The sequence below is a fragment of the Trachymyrmex cornetzi genome, unplaced genomic scaffold (genome assembly GCF_001594075.2).
Source record: "Trachymyrmex cornetzi isolate Tcor2-1 unplaced genomic scaffold, Tcor1.1 scaffold402, whole genome shotgun sequence".
NCBI lineage: Eukaryota > Metazoa > Arthropoda > Insecta > Hymenoptera > Formicidae > Trachymyrmex > Trachymyrmex cornetzi.
Window position 1 is genome coordinate 12,453 of NW_017298767.1, and position 20,559 is coordinate 33,011.

The following is a 20,559-nucleotide window of genomic DNA, read 5'->3' on the forward strand; positions in this document are numbered from 1 at the left end:
CGCTTATCTATCTGAGATTGCGCTATGAGTCTGTAGCAGTTGAAGGAATGACCGACCAGCGACGCTATGAAAGTACGAAACGACATATGATTGCGTTCATTTGTGTTTAATAGAGACATATAGGAAATTGAGTGTTTTCTTGCGATTTTTCTTAGGTACGTAGCTTAATTATTATCTGTAACTGTTCCTTAACACCAGGGTGAATGATTTTATATAAGAATTCTGTGTCTTTAAACGTGTATTCAAGGTTAAAATTTTTCACTTGGTGCTTCAACTTATTCTAACCTTTCCAAATTTGCGCCAGATAGGTCCTTTGGGCAAAGCGGGTGGGGACAAAGCGAATGATCCAGCCTCTTTACTCAGTATATGATTACAATGAAAATACTAGGAATACGGAGGGACAAACGACCTTTCGAGTGTATGAAAGGCACATGTTTGTTTACATCTCATTTTTGTCTATTTTTTGCCACAATGCAGTATGATGATTTGTTTATGACTGATCCAATGCAGTCATTGCACCAAATGGACCCATGAAGGCTGCACTACATATAGAGGATTTGGTAGTTACGATTACAAAGATTGATTCTAATTTTTTAAATTTCATTGCTCGAGTGATCCATTTGCTTTGCCTAGGGGGGTTGGGCAAAGCGGAAGGTTTCTCTTTTTTTATATTTTAACTAAAACGACATATTAATGTTCAAGTTATTTTATTTTTTTTAATTTTATTTCGAAGTTAAGTCCTTTAAGAGATTCATGAGAATAAAATTTCTGATCTCAATTTTAATTATGTAATTTTTTCTTCTCAAACCTTAACACGTTCGCGCTGCCCAGGCTTCCCTTACCTAAAAATTTAGCTAAGTATAAATCTGAAAATAAATTGGAGCATCAAAATAATTACGTAGAATTCAGACATAATGCTCAAGCGAACAATACTGCAAAAAATTCTCACATTCTAGCAACTAACTTAAGCAATTTACATAATTATTTTAATAGTCTAACAAAATTATTATATTATTTTAAATTTGTATCTCAGTTTTTGAATATTTTAACAAAACTGTTCTTTCCGCATAATAGTAAAACCACCCTATAATATATTCTTAGAATATTATGAATATTACAAACGATAAATAATATTTATATAACATTGTAGAAATATTATGTGCTTATAGAGCAACCGTTTGGTAATAATTACTAAATCTAAAATATTTAGGAATGTAAAATTAGCATTTATTGGTCCAACTAAATGTTAATTTTTTAATTATATTAACTGAACATTTGATCGAAATTTCATCAAAGCTTTTAGTAACCATTATTATATTAATTATTATTACCAAATTTTTTTACTTAAGCTGTTAACAGCGTGGACAATCTTTTTGTAAAAAGTATCAAACATCTAAATCTCTGGTATGTAGGTACATATATCGCGGTACATCAGCTCGTTATATCAGCACGTTTCTGTCATCGCAACCCACGTTCATTAATTGACACATCAAACGCGGGATATCCACATCAATCATGGCGATCAGTGTTTCCGAAAAAAAAAAAAAAAAAAAACGATCTAACGATATGACGAGCGGTCAAACGATTTTGGAAAATTTCGATCTAGATCATCTTATTTTTGCAGCGAAGAACATACCTGAATCAAATCATATTTTCTCGAAGCGGATTCATAGTCCTTCTCCCTCCCCCCTCTCTCTCCTCTTCCCCCCTCCTCCCACCTCCCTCCATCCGGCAGTTCGCGGAGCGATTATGTTGAAATAACTCGCAATACGTGCGCGAAAAAGCTTCCACGACTCGGCGGTGCTCGCAGTCGGCTATAAAGCCGGATAAGCCGGGTGATCTATTTCGCGACGCTGAAATGGCGTCGTCGGACGTTAGCGTCGTCCGGACAGCCGGATGCGCCGTTTTTCTTATTCGTTTCCGTGGAGTGCGTCCTCTCCGCACTCTGATCGATCGATCGCTGTTCCCGTATAGGGACTGCCGAAGGCGCGTGAAACAAAACCAAAGCGCCGGTATGCATTATCAGTATTATCGTCAGTATGGTAAATAATAATTCCAATAAGGTCAGCATTGATTTACGAATTTCTTCTTCGACTTCCATCGCTTACACTTTTTTATTTTATTTATTTATCGGTAAATTTTGTTTATCAAATATTCTAGAATGATCGGCTCAAAACCATTTCTTAGGTTTCCTTCACTAGTGAAAAAAAATGTATCGAATTTAATATAAATCCATATTTTATAAGATATAAACCCAGCATGCCTCCATGATAGAAATGAAGCCGACATAACAGTGAGTGAATGAGAGCAAAAACAACGGTGAAGTTATTATTAAAAAATTCATTAATGAAATTTATTAATGATTTTTTTATAACTTTTAATCTGCAGATAACTATATATATATTATGAAAACACACAGGTCTTAATAGGATGTCAAATCTTCGGAGCTGGTACCAAAATTTATAATACAATCACTACATCATCAAACTAATATCAAATTAAACTCAGTCTATGCAAACTACTACGCACATGCATATTTTAAAAACAAGTTTTTTATCTTAACTCTCCGAATCCTACATCAAAATTTGTAACATCGATACTGAGTCTGTAAGATTCCATTGAATTTATTAAAAGGTATTAATTGATTTTAAAGAGCCAAATAATATAATTCATATGAAATAAAGACCCTCTAATCAGAGTCTAATCACACGTGACAGCAACTTTTATTGGTCCAACATTTTTTTTCATAAAATTTACTTCATTTAAAGCAACATAGCACATATTTTTGAACATATCTTTCTCTTAAACTCTATCTTTCGCACTATTGCAGAGCGAGATAAAATATCTTTTCTCACTCGCACAATTTTGAAGAAAAATATTGGACTCCCCTGTTGTTACGAACTCTGATTAGAGGGTCTCTAGTATAAAAGAGAGAATGAATACCCCAAATATATTTTAATAAAAATAAACAAAATTTGAATATGTAACATAAAGAAAATTGAATTGTTTGATATTTTTTTAATGGCAATTGTTGTAGATAAGTTTATTAATATTTAGATGAACCAAGACATATATCAAAAAGTGTCTTATAGATCCAGTGTAACAAAGTAAATAACAAAAAAAAAGTGAAGGATTTAAATAATAAATTCAAAAATATAATATATATATCTTATTTTAAAATTATCTTTATAGAACAAACTAAAAATCTCATCAGGATCTTTGTTATCCAAATAATTGCTACATAGTGAGTCCAATATAGATCCACTTGCCATCCCGCAACTTCAGAAAGATATAATTGATTGGGTTCAATATAGACCCACGTCAGTTCTACAAAGTTAAAAAAAATTGTAGAAAGGATAAAGCGTGAGATAAATTATTTTCTTTCAGACTCCTGCTGTCAGCTCGTCCTGTAATATCACATGACGAAACAAGGAGTCCACATGGCGTAATAATATTGTGTCCTCTAAAGTTCTAGATATACCAAAGTCCAATCCTTTTATCTGAGCCGAAATACCGACAATTTGGCTACTTTGACCGCCATTTTTGACTTAGTGGCTGTAGTCTAATAAACGTTTAGTATTATTAGTAATTTTTTATATATGGTTATTTTAAATATGATATGGTTATCAGGTCAAAGATGGGAGAATCTTTGCACTATACTTTGGTATATCTAGAGCTTTAGTGTCCTCTATACGAAAATAGTGGACTCGTGGGCTCTTCGTCTTTCTCGTCGTTTCCCTCGACGTTTCCGTCGTCGAGCGGAACACTTTCCTTCTGCACCGGTGACGGCGGCCTCGTAATGCATATAACACGCTTATCGATCGACGTTTGTCTCGTCGCGGATTACAAAGACCCTGGCACATGTGCGAAGCGAAGCGCGCGGCGTCGTTAGTAACGTTGCCAGCAGAATCGCGTTAATCCTTTTCTTTATAGAAATTTTCGGAGCGCGACGCGCGACAACAGGGACTACGAGACGGGCTCATAATCGGGGAATTAAAGAATTTATGACGCTCTTTCACAATATTTGACCGTTAACTCGTCGAAACGTTTTCGTATAAAATAGAAAACTAGAACCAATGTGATTATATATAATATAATGATACACTTTATAAATTACATATTTTATAAATTATTTTGTTATATGTCATATATGTCAGTTACTGGATATTACACAGTAGAAAATATTTTATATTTGTATTAAAATAAATTGTCCTTGTGAAAAGGATCGGTTTTAATACAAATATAAAATACAGGAAATTCAACACTTTGTGTTGAATTTTTAATATATTTGCGTGCTAATTTAACATATTGTGAATATGTTACAATATTTGAAAATTTCGTATCCAACAGTCTTAGTGTTGAAATAACACAATTTATAAGCAAATAAATAATATGAAAATAATATATTTTAAAATGTAAATTCTGAAATAAATGAATAAGATATGTGTTAATATAGCATATCATAAATATTAATTTTACTTAAAATATATGCTTCTATAATTTGTTTACAAATTGTGTTAGTGTTATATTTTTGTATTAATTTTTTACATAATAGGGTAAAATGGGCTAATTTGAATAAGTTAATAGAAATTGTATAAAAAATTGAATTCGCACGGTGTATTCGATCAAACATACAAAACATACTCTATTGGTGGCTTAGTGTTTTATATATTTGATTGAATATATTATGCGACCTCAATCTTTCATACAATTTCAAAGTTCTGTTAACCTATCCAAATTACCCCGCATTACTCAACTTGTGTTACTTCATAACACATATTCATCTTATGTTAAGTTAATACAAAAATTCGAGAACACTGTATGGGACACTGAAATGTATATTAAATTAAATTTATATTGACTTTAACATTCCAATTGTATATCATCATATATTCTGCAAATATCCAAGAATATTTAATTTCAATAACAATAAAAATGAATTGTTAATTTATTAGCTAATTGAAACTTGAAAGTTTACAAAATACTCTTCGCTTTCAATTACTCATAATTAAAGAACCATCGCTTATACCATGTTTTAATCAAGAAAGAATCAGTTCTTAGGATGTTCGTAGAGATTCCTCGTTATGGCAAGACTCTTATGAAAGGGGATAAGGGATTATTTTAGCAGTGAGCCACGTCGAAGGGTAACGTAGCTCACTATTATGGTAGCAATTACGTGCGCGGGACACCCTGTGGATAGGTCCACCGCCATGGCTTCAGATTCCCGCATCGCCTTCGCGGATTCCCCTTTCTCAAGCTCTTCTCTTCTTTCTCCACGCCACAACGACCGCCACTTTAGATCCGTTGCCCTCTGCACCGTCTTTCCCTCGCCATCGCGGGTATTAGTTTCAGTTCGCGAACCTGGCGCGTACTTCAGAGTACTCCCGCCGCGTCGCGCCATGTCAGAGTCGGAGCGGAGGGAAAAAAAATCGGGTCAACCGTGACTCGGCTCGACTCCGGCGCGGTTCCGCTTCTCTCCCACGTCTCTCTTTCTCCCTGTCTCGTCGCATGTACCTAGCTCGAAGGATGCAATTACAATACAATTATCCCTCATCCTTCGCTTGCCTCTCTTTCCTCCTCTCTTTCCCATTTATTTTCCAGATTTCGAGAGTGCGATTTCTACCTCGCGAAACTACCTGCGTTAAGGAGGAATCACATTAGACGAAAGAGGAAGAAAAAGAGAGGAGGAAGGAAAATAAAGGGATGGAGAGGGGAGACAGGAAACGGGGAATAACAAGCGGCGAGTGCTTGTTCAATCGATTTCCATTTCAATCGATTCGTTAACGGACTTTTTTTCGCGAGCGCAGTCGACTTTAACCGCCGCAATCCCGCTCCTTTCTTTGTTTTACGAGCTCGCGAGATTGCAAATGGTTGTAGCATGACTGTAACGCGTTTAGGGGTGGAGATCGTTAAGTCTTATCGCAGAGATTTATCCTCATTTCGTTCTGCGCGCCGATACGATATGTATGATTTCTTACTTCGTCTCGCTGCCTTTGTAGCAAACCGTACCGGCGACCGGTTTTACTCGGATTTATGAGCTTCTAAGCAGTTTTGTGCTTATATATCGATCCTTCAGGTGCAGTAAATTTCCTATCGTTCTAAAACGTGCATCACAGATTCACCTCGATTTCCCATGTGGTCGATATCTGTGTATCCTCGTAACGATCTGTTTTGCTTGTAACGTTTTTAATTTAAATAATCGATTATTAATGATGAAAGAGCTTTAAAAACCCGCATCGAAATTATTTTGAATAAAATACTCGACAGAGCCGTTCCACGGAATTATATGGTGCGCCCTGCGACGCGACGGCTTCAGCCCCCATCGCCATGTTGGTCGAATGAAAGCGTAGAAACGTTAATGACAATAATAAAGCTTTCAACGACGTCTTTACACGTCGTTAATTCGAGCACGGTCGAAAAGCGAGGATTGGCGATTATAACGGGGAAAAGGATATAAAAGAAATAGAGCGTCGAAACCGCAAACTCGGTGCGATTTGATAGCCGTAACCGGCCGGAAATACATTAGAACCGGACGCTGGGTCAACTTCCTGTCAAACGCCGGTACGCCCTTTTTTGTGCTCGTCTCAGTTTCAGTTCTCTCCTTTCCTTCTTCCTTTTTATGAACGAACGACCCCGGGAGTAGCTTAACTCGCCGGGTTTTGTTGGCAAAATGTGCATCATTATACCGTTACATAACCCGACGGACAGCTATTTCCGATACACATTAAGCACGTTTGTATACAGGATGTTCCGAAACTACCGCGTGATATTTTACAGGAGAATCCTCTGATGAATTTAAGATGAAAGTTCGTCAAATTACACTAGGAATTTATTCCATGAATCAAAATTTTACAGTAATAACAAAATATTTGGTTGAAATACATCGAACAAAATATATAAAATAAATAAAATAAACTATTCAGTTGATCTAAACAAATATTTTTGTTATTTCCGAAACAGGAAAATGTATTCCGTAAAGGAACTAAATTTTTTGTTATGTAAAATATTTAGTTGCTGTTAAAAAAGGTCTCAACACACTTTTACAGAGGGCCCTAAATTTTTCTTTCTAGTGTTTCTTATCTCAATAGATTTGACAATATATTTTTGTCAGACAAACAATTACTCCTTTTACATATTCTTAAAATTATTATTTTAAAATTATTTCACCATTCAGTAATAGTTGCATTCAACAGAGAAAGCAGCTTTGCAACTGTTATAAAATTCTTCAATACGATTGGTTCTTGCTTTTGGTTCCTTATAGATTTAAACGTATAAACCAATCATATTGAAGAATTTTACAACAGTTGCAAAGCTGCTTACTCTGCTGAACGCAGCCATTGTCTCTCACGAGTTTTATAACTTAAAATATTCGTATCGCAACGAAGCAGGTAATAATATATACAGAAAGAACAGTTTTGTTAGTGTCTAAACATATAGCTAGATATAGATTTGAAAATAATTTTATTGAACCATCAAAATAATTATGTAGCACACTCAAGTTGGGTGCTAGAATATCAAAACATGTTGTAGTATTGTTCTTCATACTTGAAATTCCATAATTATTTTGATGGCCAATAAAATTATTTTCAGATCTGTAGCTGGCTAAATTTTTAAGTATTTTAGCAAAACGGTTCTCTTTCCGTGGAGTAAATGTGTAAATAACGAGTAAATAACCAAAAGACAATCTTCAAGTATTGATGAAGCCAGTCGAAAATTAAATCGGCATAGAAATAATCTCGTTCAACAATTGTTCGCGAGAACAATTGTTTTGTCGAATATGCGATATAAATTCGGCCACACGTACGCGTGTAAAATGTAACGCAGCGAACCGGAAAATGGTGTCTCGAAAATATTTCGCAAAATATCGCTCCCGCCGCTTGGGCGACGGTCGATCGATCATCCGCGTAGAGAGTCCGGAGGGCCAGGATAAATGTTCCATCAGACCCGCTCATAAGCGTTTTTTCGGTCGTTTCGCTTTTCGGTCATCGCTCTCGTTACATGTCCCCGTCCCAACACCTACGCAAAATCTAGGCACGTACCTGAGAATTGAGAATCACAGAATAAATTCGCCGGGTCAATTCCGATAACCGACCTGTTAATATCTTTTCGATTAATTTAAATTATTCGTTTACTTTTTGAAATAAAAAGATATCTTAATCGTTTTAAAAGTGCTATTATTTTATTGAAGATATACCCGCGTTTCATGAACACTCAGAGGAAAAGACATAATGGTAGCAATTATAAAAATGTGACAATTCTGTACGAGTTTTATATGTAAAATTAAATGTAAATATATAATTAAACAAATGATTTTATAATTATTCCAATTATAAAGTAGTTTATTCAATTATGCCCCGTTTTCACAATATATAATTACCTAAAGGTTACCGAAAAGTTCATGAATGAATTTCATTGATGAATCTCTTGATAACCTTTAATCTTTTGGTAATCACTTATTGTGAAAACGAGCCTATATAAAGTAACTTTATCCAGTATGGTCTACTTAAGCGTTGTGATTTTTTTGGATCCAACATTGAAGTGGTAGTCAGGTTCAAATCACGAAACATTTTGTTAACATTAATTAAAAATAAGATATTTTCAATATTTACATGGATGCAATAAATAAAGATTTATTCATGCAAAACTACTTGCAAACAATCATGTACAAGTAGGTCATGTTGGATAAAGACTGAGTACTAGGCCACATTGAGTGCTGTTATCTGTAACTGTTATATATATGTAATAAATTATATGTAAAATTTACATATAAAATTTTGCATATGAACTTACATAGTTTTCATGTTTACAGTTGCTACTATAATATGGACACAAATATAAAGCACTCTCTATTTACTGCATCTTATTGGAAAAAAATGACAATAAAAGCCAAAGGACTAACAAGATGTTAAAATTGTTATAAAAGTAAATATTTTTCAATAAAGCTCTTTTTAATTTACTTTTTATTGGAATGTTTACGTCAATTTGTGCTTTTACATTTATAACCAAGATTGTACGTATTTCTCTGAATGAATAGCATTTCACTTCAAGTCTTCGGAATTGAAAATAAATTCTATATTTCGCGAGGGACTCGTTGTTACGAGTATCGTTCGGGAAGTCCTAGAAGAAATGCGAAACCATCTTGTTTGCGTCCGTCAACCTTATCCTCGCGGAGGGTCGATCGATCTCAGTTGAAAAGCGGAGGATCGAAAAGAGACTGGCCAAGTCACACTAGCGAAATTCGATAGCGATTTCGTCGAGTATAAGAGACGAAGGGGACTCCTGAGACCGCGATTCTCAAAGAATTTCCAGAGTGCGTCCTTTGAGCGACACTTTTATCGGATCTATATGTCTTGATGGACGATGATTTTTCTTTTCGACGACCGAGATTCAACACGTGCATGTATATACACGAAATATTGTAAAGATACTTTCAAAATACGCTCGATACTTGGAGACACTTCACTGAAAAACGCGTACTTTTATCGAAAATTAATCGGAGAATAAATCGGCGCTTTTGAGCGATAAAATCAAAGCAAAAGATGTTTCGATAAAGTACTATTTAATAATCTTCTTTATGATTTAATGACAGAAAAAACAATTTTGCTGAGATATCTAAAAATTTGGCTAAATACAGATCTGAATATAATTTTGTTGTATCACTAAAATAATTATGTGGAATATTCAAATTGGTTATTAGAATGTTAGAATTTTTTGCAGCATTATTGATTATTATGCTTGAGATTCTTATGTAATTATTTTGATGGTCCAATAAAATGATTTTCAGATCTGTAGGCAAGCCAAATTTTTAGATATTTCAGCCAAATTTTCGTGTAACTATTAAATGTTATTAAACTATTACATAATATTATTATACTATTAATAACTGCAGTTCTATGTAGTACCGTAATAATTATATGTTTCATAATTATTAAGGTATTACACAGAAAGAACAGTTTTGCAGAATTGTCTAATTTAGTCAAATATAAAGATCTGAAAGTAATTTCATTAGACTATCAAAATTATTATATATATATGTATATAAAAATTATGCGTTTCGCGGGTTTTCTCCGTGTCCAAATCCATTCTTGGTATGCCAACGTTTCGTGAACCTTGCAGTCCACTTCATCAGGGACTAGAAAAAAACTATACATATATATATTCTTGAGACTTCCACAGGTGTTTTCTATATAAAAGTTGTGCGTTTCACGGGTTTTCTCCGTGTCCAAATCCATTCTTGGTATGCCAACGTTTCGTGAACCTTGCAGTCCACTTCATCAGGGTGAAGAGCAATCTTTAACGTTGGCATACCAAGAATGGATCTGGACACGGAGAAAACCCGTGAAACGCATAACTTTTATATAGAAAACACCTGTGGAAGTCTCAAGAATATATATATGTATAGTTTTTTTCTAGAAATCTAATACTAGGCAATACTAAAAGACAGTAATTAATTACTTATTTTAAGTTTATCAAAAATAATGTTGATCCAAAAAAATTATTTCCAGATTTGTATCGACTTAAATTTTTAGATACTTCAGCAAAATCGTTCTTTCCTATCAATTGCGAGGATGGTCGAGAGTTAAAATATCATCACCAAAAAGAGACCAAGCTGAAAATCCGTCGGAGTAGCTGTCATTAAAACGGAAACCTACGGTGCACATCCTTGTACACGTTCGTAATGTTTTCTAGGCAAACACAGTCAAGTTCAGCTCTGCGTTTCTGCTGGCGGAAGTGGTTGGAAATTAAAATAACGCCGCGTCTTCCGCTATTCTGGCGGTTCGTCTGTTTATCTATTCCAAGCCGCATATCTAAACGGAAAATAACGGTCGGTGGTGCATGTGCAGGTAGGCGGGATAAGATACATGGAATATCATAGCCGTGGCGTAGATTTTAGTAGACAGCCAGAATAACAAACAGTTTTCCGCGGCGACTCTCGCGCGCACGGTAAAAGAATATTAATCCTTCGCCCGTTGTGTGCCGACACGACAGGCATCAGCGTATTCAACCTCAAGCCGGTGCGTTGTTTGCCCAACCGAATCATACGCAAGTAAGTTACCGACTTGCATGATTAATGCCCGTCCCCCGAAAGTTACCGCGCGCCGAGTCAACATCACCGAGTCCGGCGACAACTCCTGCCCTCGCCATCGCGTTAACAACGAGAAATGGAGAACCGGAGTTGAGATAAAAAGAAATAAGAAAAATAAGAAATTCCTCTCGCGCGCGAAAATCTCGTTAATTGGGACATTTCTCGTTTTCGGAGACGTCACTCGGCATCGCATGTCCCCGCTTTGACGTGAGACTTCCGATAAAGAACCGGCGATAATCGGCAGTACTCCCCGCCCTCTCTCTCTCTCTCTCTCTCTCTCCAGCCAGTTTCCTTCAAGACCTTTTTCCTCATCATCTTGTCGTCGTTCGTGACTGTTCCTTAGTGCCAAGGGATATACTCACGCGTCGTACGCGAGGGGATGAGCGACCTGGACAAAGAAACGAGACGAGTCCTAAAGTCAGAGGTCACCGCGGACCAATTTCAGCAATGCCGAGCATTTAAATGGAGCCAGAACCTGACGTAATCTCCTATCTCTCCTCTTGATACTCGCATTCCACAAGAGCAGTGATGATCACTTCTCTCTCTCTCTCTCTCCCCTCTTTACTTTCTACATATGTATGTGTGCATGCACGCCTAATGAAAGCACTCTCTATCCTCCTCTTCACAGAGAGCCTAGCCATTTCGTTCTGCTCTGCTCCGTTCTTCCTCTGAGAGTTCCCGCTATCGTACGAGTCATCGCACGATCGCGCGTCGTGTGCCACAAAGAAAGGGCGCTTTCACGAACATCAGAGGAACAACGTCGGTACACGAGGTTCATGATATATTCTCTCTCTCTCTCTCTCTCTCTCTCTCTCCCCCCCCCCTCCCAAAGTCCGCCTTGTGCTGCGTGTATACGGAAGACTTGGTGATAAAACGCGCCGAGGGGCGAGGGGGGGAATTTCATAAATCGCATTTAACAGAGCGACGCAGAGAAGTGACACGAATTTTAATTCAAGCTCCGAAGTCGAACCGACGCGAATCATGCGGCGTCGTTGACAAAACGCTTTAAATAAACGTTGAATCAACGTTATAAACACCGCTGCAAATTGGGACGGTGGTACATACATAATGGTTGTTACGTTCGGTGATGTTTCGACATAAAACCAGCACTTCTATTATCGCGTCCTTTATGAAAAAAAAGATTTTAAAAAACAGGCAAGCGAGTCGTTTCATAAGTTACGTTTTATACAGAGCGACGCCGTAACTTGCGCATTAAAACGAATTCTAATTTGGCTTAAGCGTGTATTTCATGCAGTAGAGCACTAAAAAAAAATGTTTAAACTACCGTTGCGGTGAACAAAACACAGAAGTGAAAAATGCTCACATTACAGTCGTTACGTTAAATGATACTTTAGTATTATTAATTGTAGCTATATTTAATGCGAGTATTTCTTAGGCAAAAATTGTCTACGTGTATATCACCTGGAAATAAAGATGATATTATTTGTTGTCATTTTGACATCAAAATGTCGTCAAAGATATTATTTGGAAATAACGACAAATAACGTCAGTTTATTTCCTGTCATGAACTATAGCAATTTGTCTCTTCGTCGCAACGATGTATATAAAATCATATTTTTTTACTTTTTCTGTTGCAGATTTGGAGATTTGTACCAGCTTATATTCGAAGAAGAATAATACGCGTAGTTCGATAATACACGTGTCTGGAAGAAGCAACACTCCAATAACATTTTTCAAAAGGATCAATTTTTATTTCTAAAATAAGTTTAAATATAGCTATGGTCATAAATATAATTCATCCTCAATTTATTGTCTTAAAAGAGTTTTGACAATAATAAAAAAAGGACTAATGAAATATTAAAATCATTATTATAAAAATAAATATTTTTTTATAACTTTGTTTTTTTCCGAAGTGCTTCATATTTATGGCCAAGATTGTATATATTCCACTTACAGATTATTGAATTGTATTTATAAAAACGAAGCTAATGATGTTACCTACTAGGAAGCGAGAGTCTTTGTTTGAAAGCAGAAACTCTGAGCAAAACTAATATCTTTGCTCGTTTGGAACATTTATTTCAACGGGGAACAAAAAGCATCTGCTCTGTTTTATTCGTGACGACCTGTTGTTGCTGCGTTCAACGTCAACGGGATGACCGAAAGGGACACTGAAGAAACGGAAAGATATTGAGCGCTACAGACGGGCCTGACTCTTTGCTCGGCCCGTACTCTTAATGTTGGGTGAGCAAAGTTTCAGGTGTGTTTGTGCCGCCGTGACGTCGTAACGTAGCGAGGAAGGAAATAGCGGGTCTTTTATACGATCATCGGGTCGGCCGGCGTGTCTTGATGGTACTCTTACGCCTGAAATTTGCTTTTTTTACCTGGCCTCTGCGCTCTCTTACTTTGAGAAAATAAAGGTGAGCAAAGTTTCAGGTGTGTGAGTGCGTTAAATTTGTCGGCCGCTGACACGCCACAACTGCGCTATGGCTTAAATCCAGCATGTGATTTGCAATGGCATGGCCGACCGAAGATAAATTCCCACTAATTAAAGTCATTGTAATTTCTCAAAAGCATCGAACAAAAGGATATGCGATTGGATTGTTTCGCGATAACATGATATTATTGTTCGATAAATTACTCTGAATACCGCGGCGGTATTTAGGCGCGTGGGATTAACTGAATTAATTAATTAAATTGAACTTCATCACGTAATAATTAGCAGTGTATGTTGTTTATCTGGACATTTTCAATGCTCGCTATTATAGAGATATGATATATGTTTAAATTTGAAAGATGTGAGAATTTACATTAATTTCAATTTTTATCGACATTCCCGTTAATAAATTATTTTATAATTGTCGGAGCGTGTGTTTACAAAACATTATAATAAATTAATGAAAAATGTGCAATAGGCAACATGCAATTACAAAGATCTTCAACCATTTGATTACAGCGTTGAAGATTAATGAAAAAATTGTTTTTCCCTACAATTTACTACTCATTTATGAATCATTTATGAACTATTAACCGATAATACTGGTAATGTAATAAAATACAAATAAATGCATTGATGAACTATGAATAAAAAAGGGATTGTTTGCTACAAACTTAATTAAAATAGCTCACTGAGAGAAAACGAAATAGTTGTTGTGACAACTATAAATTTGACAACATTAGCAATTATATATTTGTAAGTATAGTTTTATAGAGTAATGGCTACTAATCGAATACTCAATACTATAAAAATATAGTTACGGCAACAATATTTGTATGCTATTAATTGATAGTGAAATAGCACCTCTACTACATTAAATACTACTTAAACCTCATAAAAATAACACGTAACAATTATATTTTTTCTAGTTTAGACAAACACTTTTTTTAAATAAAGCACATGATATCATATTAACTAATTAATCATTATTGAGGTAACTTCAAAAAATACATTCAAAATCTTTTCACTAAAGCCGAGCAGTACACGGCATTGCTACCAGAGGGAATTCAATTTCTCTTAAAAAGAAAACCATTCAGCATAATGCATCTCGAGTACATTTTTTAGTTCTGTAACAAAATTCAACAACCTTAAAATTCCTGGAAACTATCCATATATATAAAAATTTATGTTTTAAAAAGTTTTAATAAGAACAATAAATAAATTAAACTAAGAAAATATGATGATATTGATCATTTGTAGTTGGTTAATATTACTGTATTTTCTTAGTTCATATAACTTATTTATGTTCATATTAGTAGAACTTTATAATACATAGTTGAGGCGCTATTTGTCTTCAAATTTCTAGTTGCTGATACGACTATTTTCTTTCAGTATTCAGATTAATTAAGCAATTAATTAATTAATTGAAATAAATTTCCGATCATGAAATAAAAAATGTATCCGTCATAATATTCTATAATTAAATTTCTTGCTATGTATAAGAAATAAATTTCTCCAAACTCATCAGCTGTATTGCTACTGCGTATTTTACTTTACCCACTCTTCCCTTATTTGATTTCATTATTAATAATTTATTAATTGCAGGAAAAAAATAAACGGCATTTTTTAAGTTATACAAACAAACGGAAAATAATAAAACAAGGATAATTAATCTAATTTAATTAATGCTTGTGATACAAATTACGTCGGCCAAACAAAAAAACACTTACATACTAGAGTGCATGAACACTTTTCTGATATTAACAAAAAAAAGGGATCTTCTTCTGTTATTTCGGACCATCGCATCAAATTTAATCATAATTGGGAGGAAATTAAAATATTGGATACAGAACTATCCTATAACAAAAGATTAATATCAGAAATGGTGCATATTAAAAGACAATTACAAGGTTTAAATAAGCAAATTGATACAGATTCTTTATCCTATATATATATATATATATATACAGGGTGATTCAGAATAACCCATGTGTCCCTGAAGAGACGTATTTCTGACCGAGTGTTAAGACGATTTTTCCTTTACGAAAATTTTATCCAAAAAAAACTTAGTTTTCAAATTACAAGAAGAAATAATTAGCGTATCACGGGTCGCATATAAGAGACGGGCAGGAGCGGCGCTCATGGTTGGACGTGGGCGCTTTACGCACGGAGCGCACATTGACTGGATGCATTCATACGTTTATAAAAACACGTTCCTTCTTCTTTCCCCTCCTTCTATCTTTCCTCTACCACACTATCTCTTTGCCTTTCACATACTGACATACTTTAAATATGCTAATTTCATTAAATTATAAATTAGAATGATGAAATTAAAATGGATATTGTACCCTTTAAGTATTGGATTACATTTTAATTATAATACATTGATAAAATTGTTAGAAAAACGTCGTAAAAGGGCGAACATAGACAATAATTACGTGCGATATACGTATTATAAAACTATTGACATACAAATCATACAATTATTTCAGTACGTCGAATTCTAAGAGCGTTTCATACAATTCGACGTACTGAAATACTTGTTAGACTTAACTGTATGTCAATAGGCATTATAATACTTGTGGCACGCAATTATTGTCTAATTTCTCAATTTTACAAAAATTCCTCTAACAATTTTATCTGCGATATCGAGCTCGTAGTATTTATTACATACTTATGAGAAGTTTTATGAGAAACGCGATCGTGCTTTTTAGCAATTAAAGAGTTATAAATGTTTGAAACAAAAACGTAAGCCAAAAACACTTTAAAAACTTATTATTATCTCAATTATAAAATTTTTATTACCTTGTAGATGTTCGATGATTCCATTTTGCTCTAGCTTCTTGAAACAATTGGAGGAATAAATTTGGATGTACCATAATAATGCTCGATACAAGTGTTTACTGTAATTCATTTCTCCATCACTCAAATATTAAATGTCTAGTCACACGTTACCCCACGATGAGTCTTCTTTTACAAATTATGTCACGTTTCAACATATTGACAATTCGATTACACTCACTTGACAACACGAGGAATTTATTAACCAGTTAATCAGTTAATCACTAAAAATCACGAACGATTGATTATTCGGCGATTGAAAATCACACGAAGCTTTAAAACACGTGTGTAAGTTTGTATACAACAACACAACATGCAGCAAGCAGCTGACTTTCGTGGTTATGGGTGCAATGAGTGCAGATCACACAGCGCCTCGGTGATGCATGAACTGCACTCATTGCACCGATAACCAAGAAAGGCTGCGGTCAACCCTCACGCGCTTTAAGCGCTTGTAATCATCATTCTATCTTTATCGTTCATTAGACGTAAAATAAGAATAGAAGTATTGAAAAGCGCTGACAGCATCCAAATCGACCGCAGCCAAAGTCAGTCAGCTGCTTGTCGCACGTAACGCATGTTGTGTTGGCCCGGTGGCCCTATTCTTGAAAAGTATTGCATACGAAAAAACAGCGCTTTGACATCGAACGCTGATTGGTGAAAAACCGATGATGAAGGTAAATTTTACCCCCACAACCGGCTTTTCACCAATTAGCGCTCTGTATCAAAGCGCTATTGTCCGTATAAGGATCCGGGCTTACACGCGTGTTTTAAAGCTTCGTGTGATTTTCAATCGCCGAATAATCAATCGTTTGTGATTATTAGTGATTAAATGATTAACCGGTTCATCAATTCCTCGTGTTGTCAAGTGAGTGTAATCGAATTGTGTCAGTATATTAAAACGTGACATAATTTATAAAAGAAGACTCTCATCGTGGAAACGTGCGATTAGATATCTACGTACTTAAAAAACATTTAATATGGCTGGATCCTCATACAGACACCGGCGCTTTGACACAGAGCAGTGATTGGTGAAAAGCCGGTTGTGGGGGTAAAATTTACTCCCACCACCCGTTTTTCACCAATCAGCGCTCTGACACCGAATGCTGATTGGTGAAAAGCCGGTTGTGGGAGTAAAATTTACCCCCACAATTGGCTTTTCACCAATCAGCTCTCGGTGTCAAAGCACTGTTGTCCGTATGAGGATCCGGGCTTAGCGCTCAGTGGAAACTCAGCCTTATGACTCCGGCACACCAGCGCGATGTTCGTCGCGCGCGACACGCGATATCCAATGAGAGTATACCTTTAGAACATCGGTAAAGCTGAACACTCATTGGATATTGCGTGTCGCGCGCGACGAATATCGCACTGGTGTGCCGAGGTATTTACCGTGTCTCATTTTGCCGCGCGGCAAGCGTTCCCGCGTCCAGTGTGCAGGAGTCATCAGGGGCTCTATTCTTGAAAAGAAACGTATACGAAAATCTAGGGGAATGCTACAGTATACGTTACGTATACTATAGTGTTTCCCTAGATTTTCGTATACGTTTCTTCAGATCTGTTCGCGTTGCTCGCACTTTTTGCACTCGGCATCTTCGCTTTCTCTCTTTTCAAAACCAAATATATATCTATCTCATTTTAAGTGCAAAAATATTTGGGGATTTCATGCAACGCGAACAGACTTTTTTCAAGAATAGAGTCTCAGGCTGACGTTATATGGAGCAGTCCATGCGGTAGCGGAACAAAATTCAACCAATCACGAAGTATTTTTATATTTTCTGCACGATATCTGTTTCTATTGGTTCACGATTTGCTATCGCATGAACCACTGCATGTAACTTCAGTCTCAGGCAATCAATGCGAGCCAATGACAAACGCTATTCTGGTAGATCTAATGAAAGTGATCTACAGGAAGACTATTGCAATTGGTCAGAGTTAATTGCGCATTCCGCAAGTTCCGTTCAATGGGACATAGGAAAACACATTTTAGCGGAACGGAATCGGCGGAATGAAGCCACGACCAATCACGAACGTTCCGCCAATTCCGCATTGCGCTAATTCCGCACCATGGGATCGCGCCATTACTTTATTTTGAAGCGCCTCTGTGACCACAAAATGTGGACATTGAACTACGTAGCCAATGCCCATGATCCGGTCGGTAATGTCCACGATTTTTTGATTGTGTTCTTCGCTACGTCCACGAATTTCGGGCCGTTAAACCTTGTGTCCACGATGCTAGAAATCGGTCCAAGATCTCGGATGAAGAAAGCATTGACCAATCGTAATGGTCATGTGATCAAATTGTTCAAATGTGATTTGTTAATTTTTTTTCTGTCCGAGATCTCGGACCGATTTCTAATGGCGTGTGTACACGATGCTAGAAATCGGTCCGAGAAGAAAGAATTGACCAATCGCAATGGTCAATTCTTTCTTCTCGGACCGATTTCTAGCATCGTGTACACACGCCATAACATCGTGGACATCGGGCTTAACGGACCAAATTTCGTGGACATAGCGAAGAATACGACCAAAAAATTGTGGACATTACCGACCGGATCATGGACATTGGCTACGTAGTTTAATGTCCACATTTTGTGGACATAGAGACGCTTCAAAATAAAGTAACATAAAGAAAACAAAATTCCGATGATACGAAGCAAAATCCATCGGAATTCTGTTTTCTGATTGGTTGCAGACCGTCGTATGATGCACATCGGATGCAGTGTGAATCTAGAGTCCTAGATTTATCAGAGAGTCACAACCGGCTTAAGTCAGTATGACAAAGGTGCTAAGGAGAGTACTAAACATGGCCGACATGCTATGAAACTGCCTTTAAACTATGTCAAACAAGATAAGACGTGTAGGATAATGTGAGATAGAATGTATAGGATAAAATGAAATAGAAATATGTCACTAGTACTATAAATGGCTGCCAAGTCACGCAATTGGTTAGATTGCAACAGCAAATCAGAATGCCTAACATCGGTTGCGTCTCTCTGATAAATCTAGGACTCTAGATTGCAACAGCGAATCAGAATGCACAACCCCGGTTGCGCCTCTCTGATAAATCTAGGATCCTATGGGCCACTTTCACCATCGTCGGTTTACTTAACCAGTCTAGTAACTATAATGAAATAGAAAGAGATAGAACTATTTCTATCTCTTTCTATTCCATTACAGTTACTAGGCTGGTTAAGGCTGAGCTTGGTGAAAGTGGCCCTATGTGAATCCAGCAAACGTTGCTTTTCTCATATACTTATATATAGGACTCTCTACTCTCAAGAGTCTCAAACTTCTCTCTGGTTCTGTCAAAATAATTTGGCAACCCTGGCCGCCATCTGTAGTCATGTCTAGTATCTGCACAAGTGTGCAATTGCGTATGTGCACGAATGCGCAATAGTGAGTAACGTAGGAACAAATCAACAAATTTAGTTTTGGTAGTTTGGTCGAGCATTTATTCTCAAAAATGATAAATTCAGCAAATGCGATCGCTCACCAGGTGAGAAGGTTTACAACGAGCGCGATTCGTAGGAGTGCTCATCACGATCCTTACGACGGTGTTCCTGGATACGTGAGTAACAAATTCGTATAGTTGCATAACAATCCAATGTATGAAACGGCCATTGGACATTTAATCACGATATTCCTTATAGAACTTTCCCTTCAGCACGAAAAATAGGCACTTGCTGCTACTTGGGTTTATGATTTATTGCGGCAGTGGATTTTCCCTTCCCTTCTTCATGGTCCGTCATCAATTGAAAAAATAAGCTTTTAGTACGTTGTGTCGCCTTGCGAGTCAGGTATTTTATAATAAATTCCTTAGTTTTTATTCGTGGATACATATCAATACATACTTTTGATTGATGAAAATTCATACCATTCTTAATTATTATCCTGTTTTTCAGATTACATGACTGCATCGGATTAGTATAATATCCTATATCAATGCTGTGAGCAGTTTATGTACACTAGGATAATGTAATAGGAAATGTATGCGTTTGTAATAAAGATGATTTATTGATATCTGATAATGTTTATCAGATGTAGAAGCTTATTTTAAGATTATTATATCATTTTTGTTGTGAACTTTCAATTCTACGGTCTTAATAATATATCTAATCATCTGGAGTACAATCTGATATTTTAAGTTCATTTACTATTTATCATTTACTACTCATTTTGTTTTCTTCCTTGCATGTTACTAGAGTTGAGTTCTATTTCGTATTTGCAGTTGGCTAATTTA

General features: G+C 36.1%; 1 protein-coding gene across 1 annotated transcript; it reads left to right on the top strand.

The window, feature by feature from the left end:
* Positions 1-19,680: 19,680 nt before the first annotated feature.
* Positions 19,681-20,350, top strand: COX7C (Cytochrome c oxidase subunit 7C). The gene is made up of 3 exons (XM_018512383.1): positions 19,681-19,887; positions 19,970-20,116; positions 20,222-20,350. The coding sequence occupies exons 1-2, from the start codon at positions 19,783-19,785 to the stop codon at positions 20,081-20,083; spliced, it is 219 nt and encodes a 72-aa protein (XP_018367885.1). The 5' UTR covers positions 19,681-19,782; the 3' UTR covers positions 20,084-20,116; positions 20,222-20,350.
* The last annotated feature ends 209 nt before the right edge of the window (positions 20,351-20,559 follow it).

Coding starts and splice junctions, on each gene's coding strand:
- COX7C (XM_018512383.1), top strand. CDS start 19,783: ATGATAAATTCAGCAAATGCGATCGCTCACCAGGTGAGAAGGTTTACA. Junction 19,888..19,969: donor ACGACGGTGTTCCTGGATAC/GTGAGTAACAAA, acceptor TATTCCTTATAG/AACTTTCCCTTCAGCACGAA.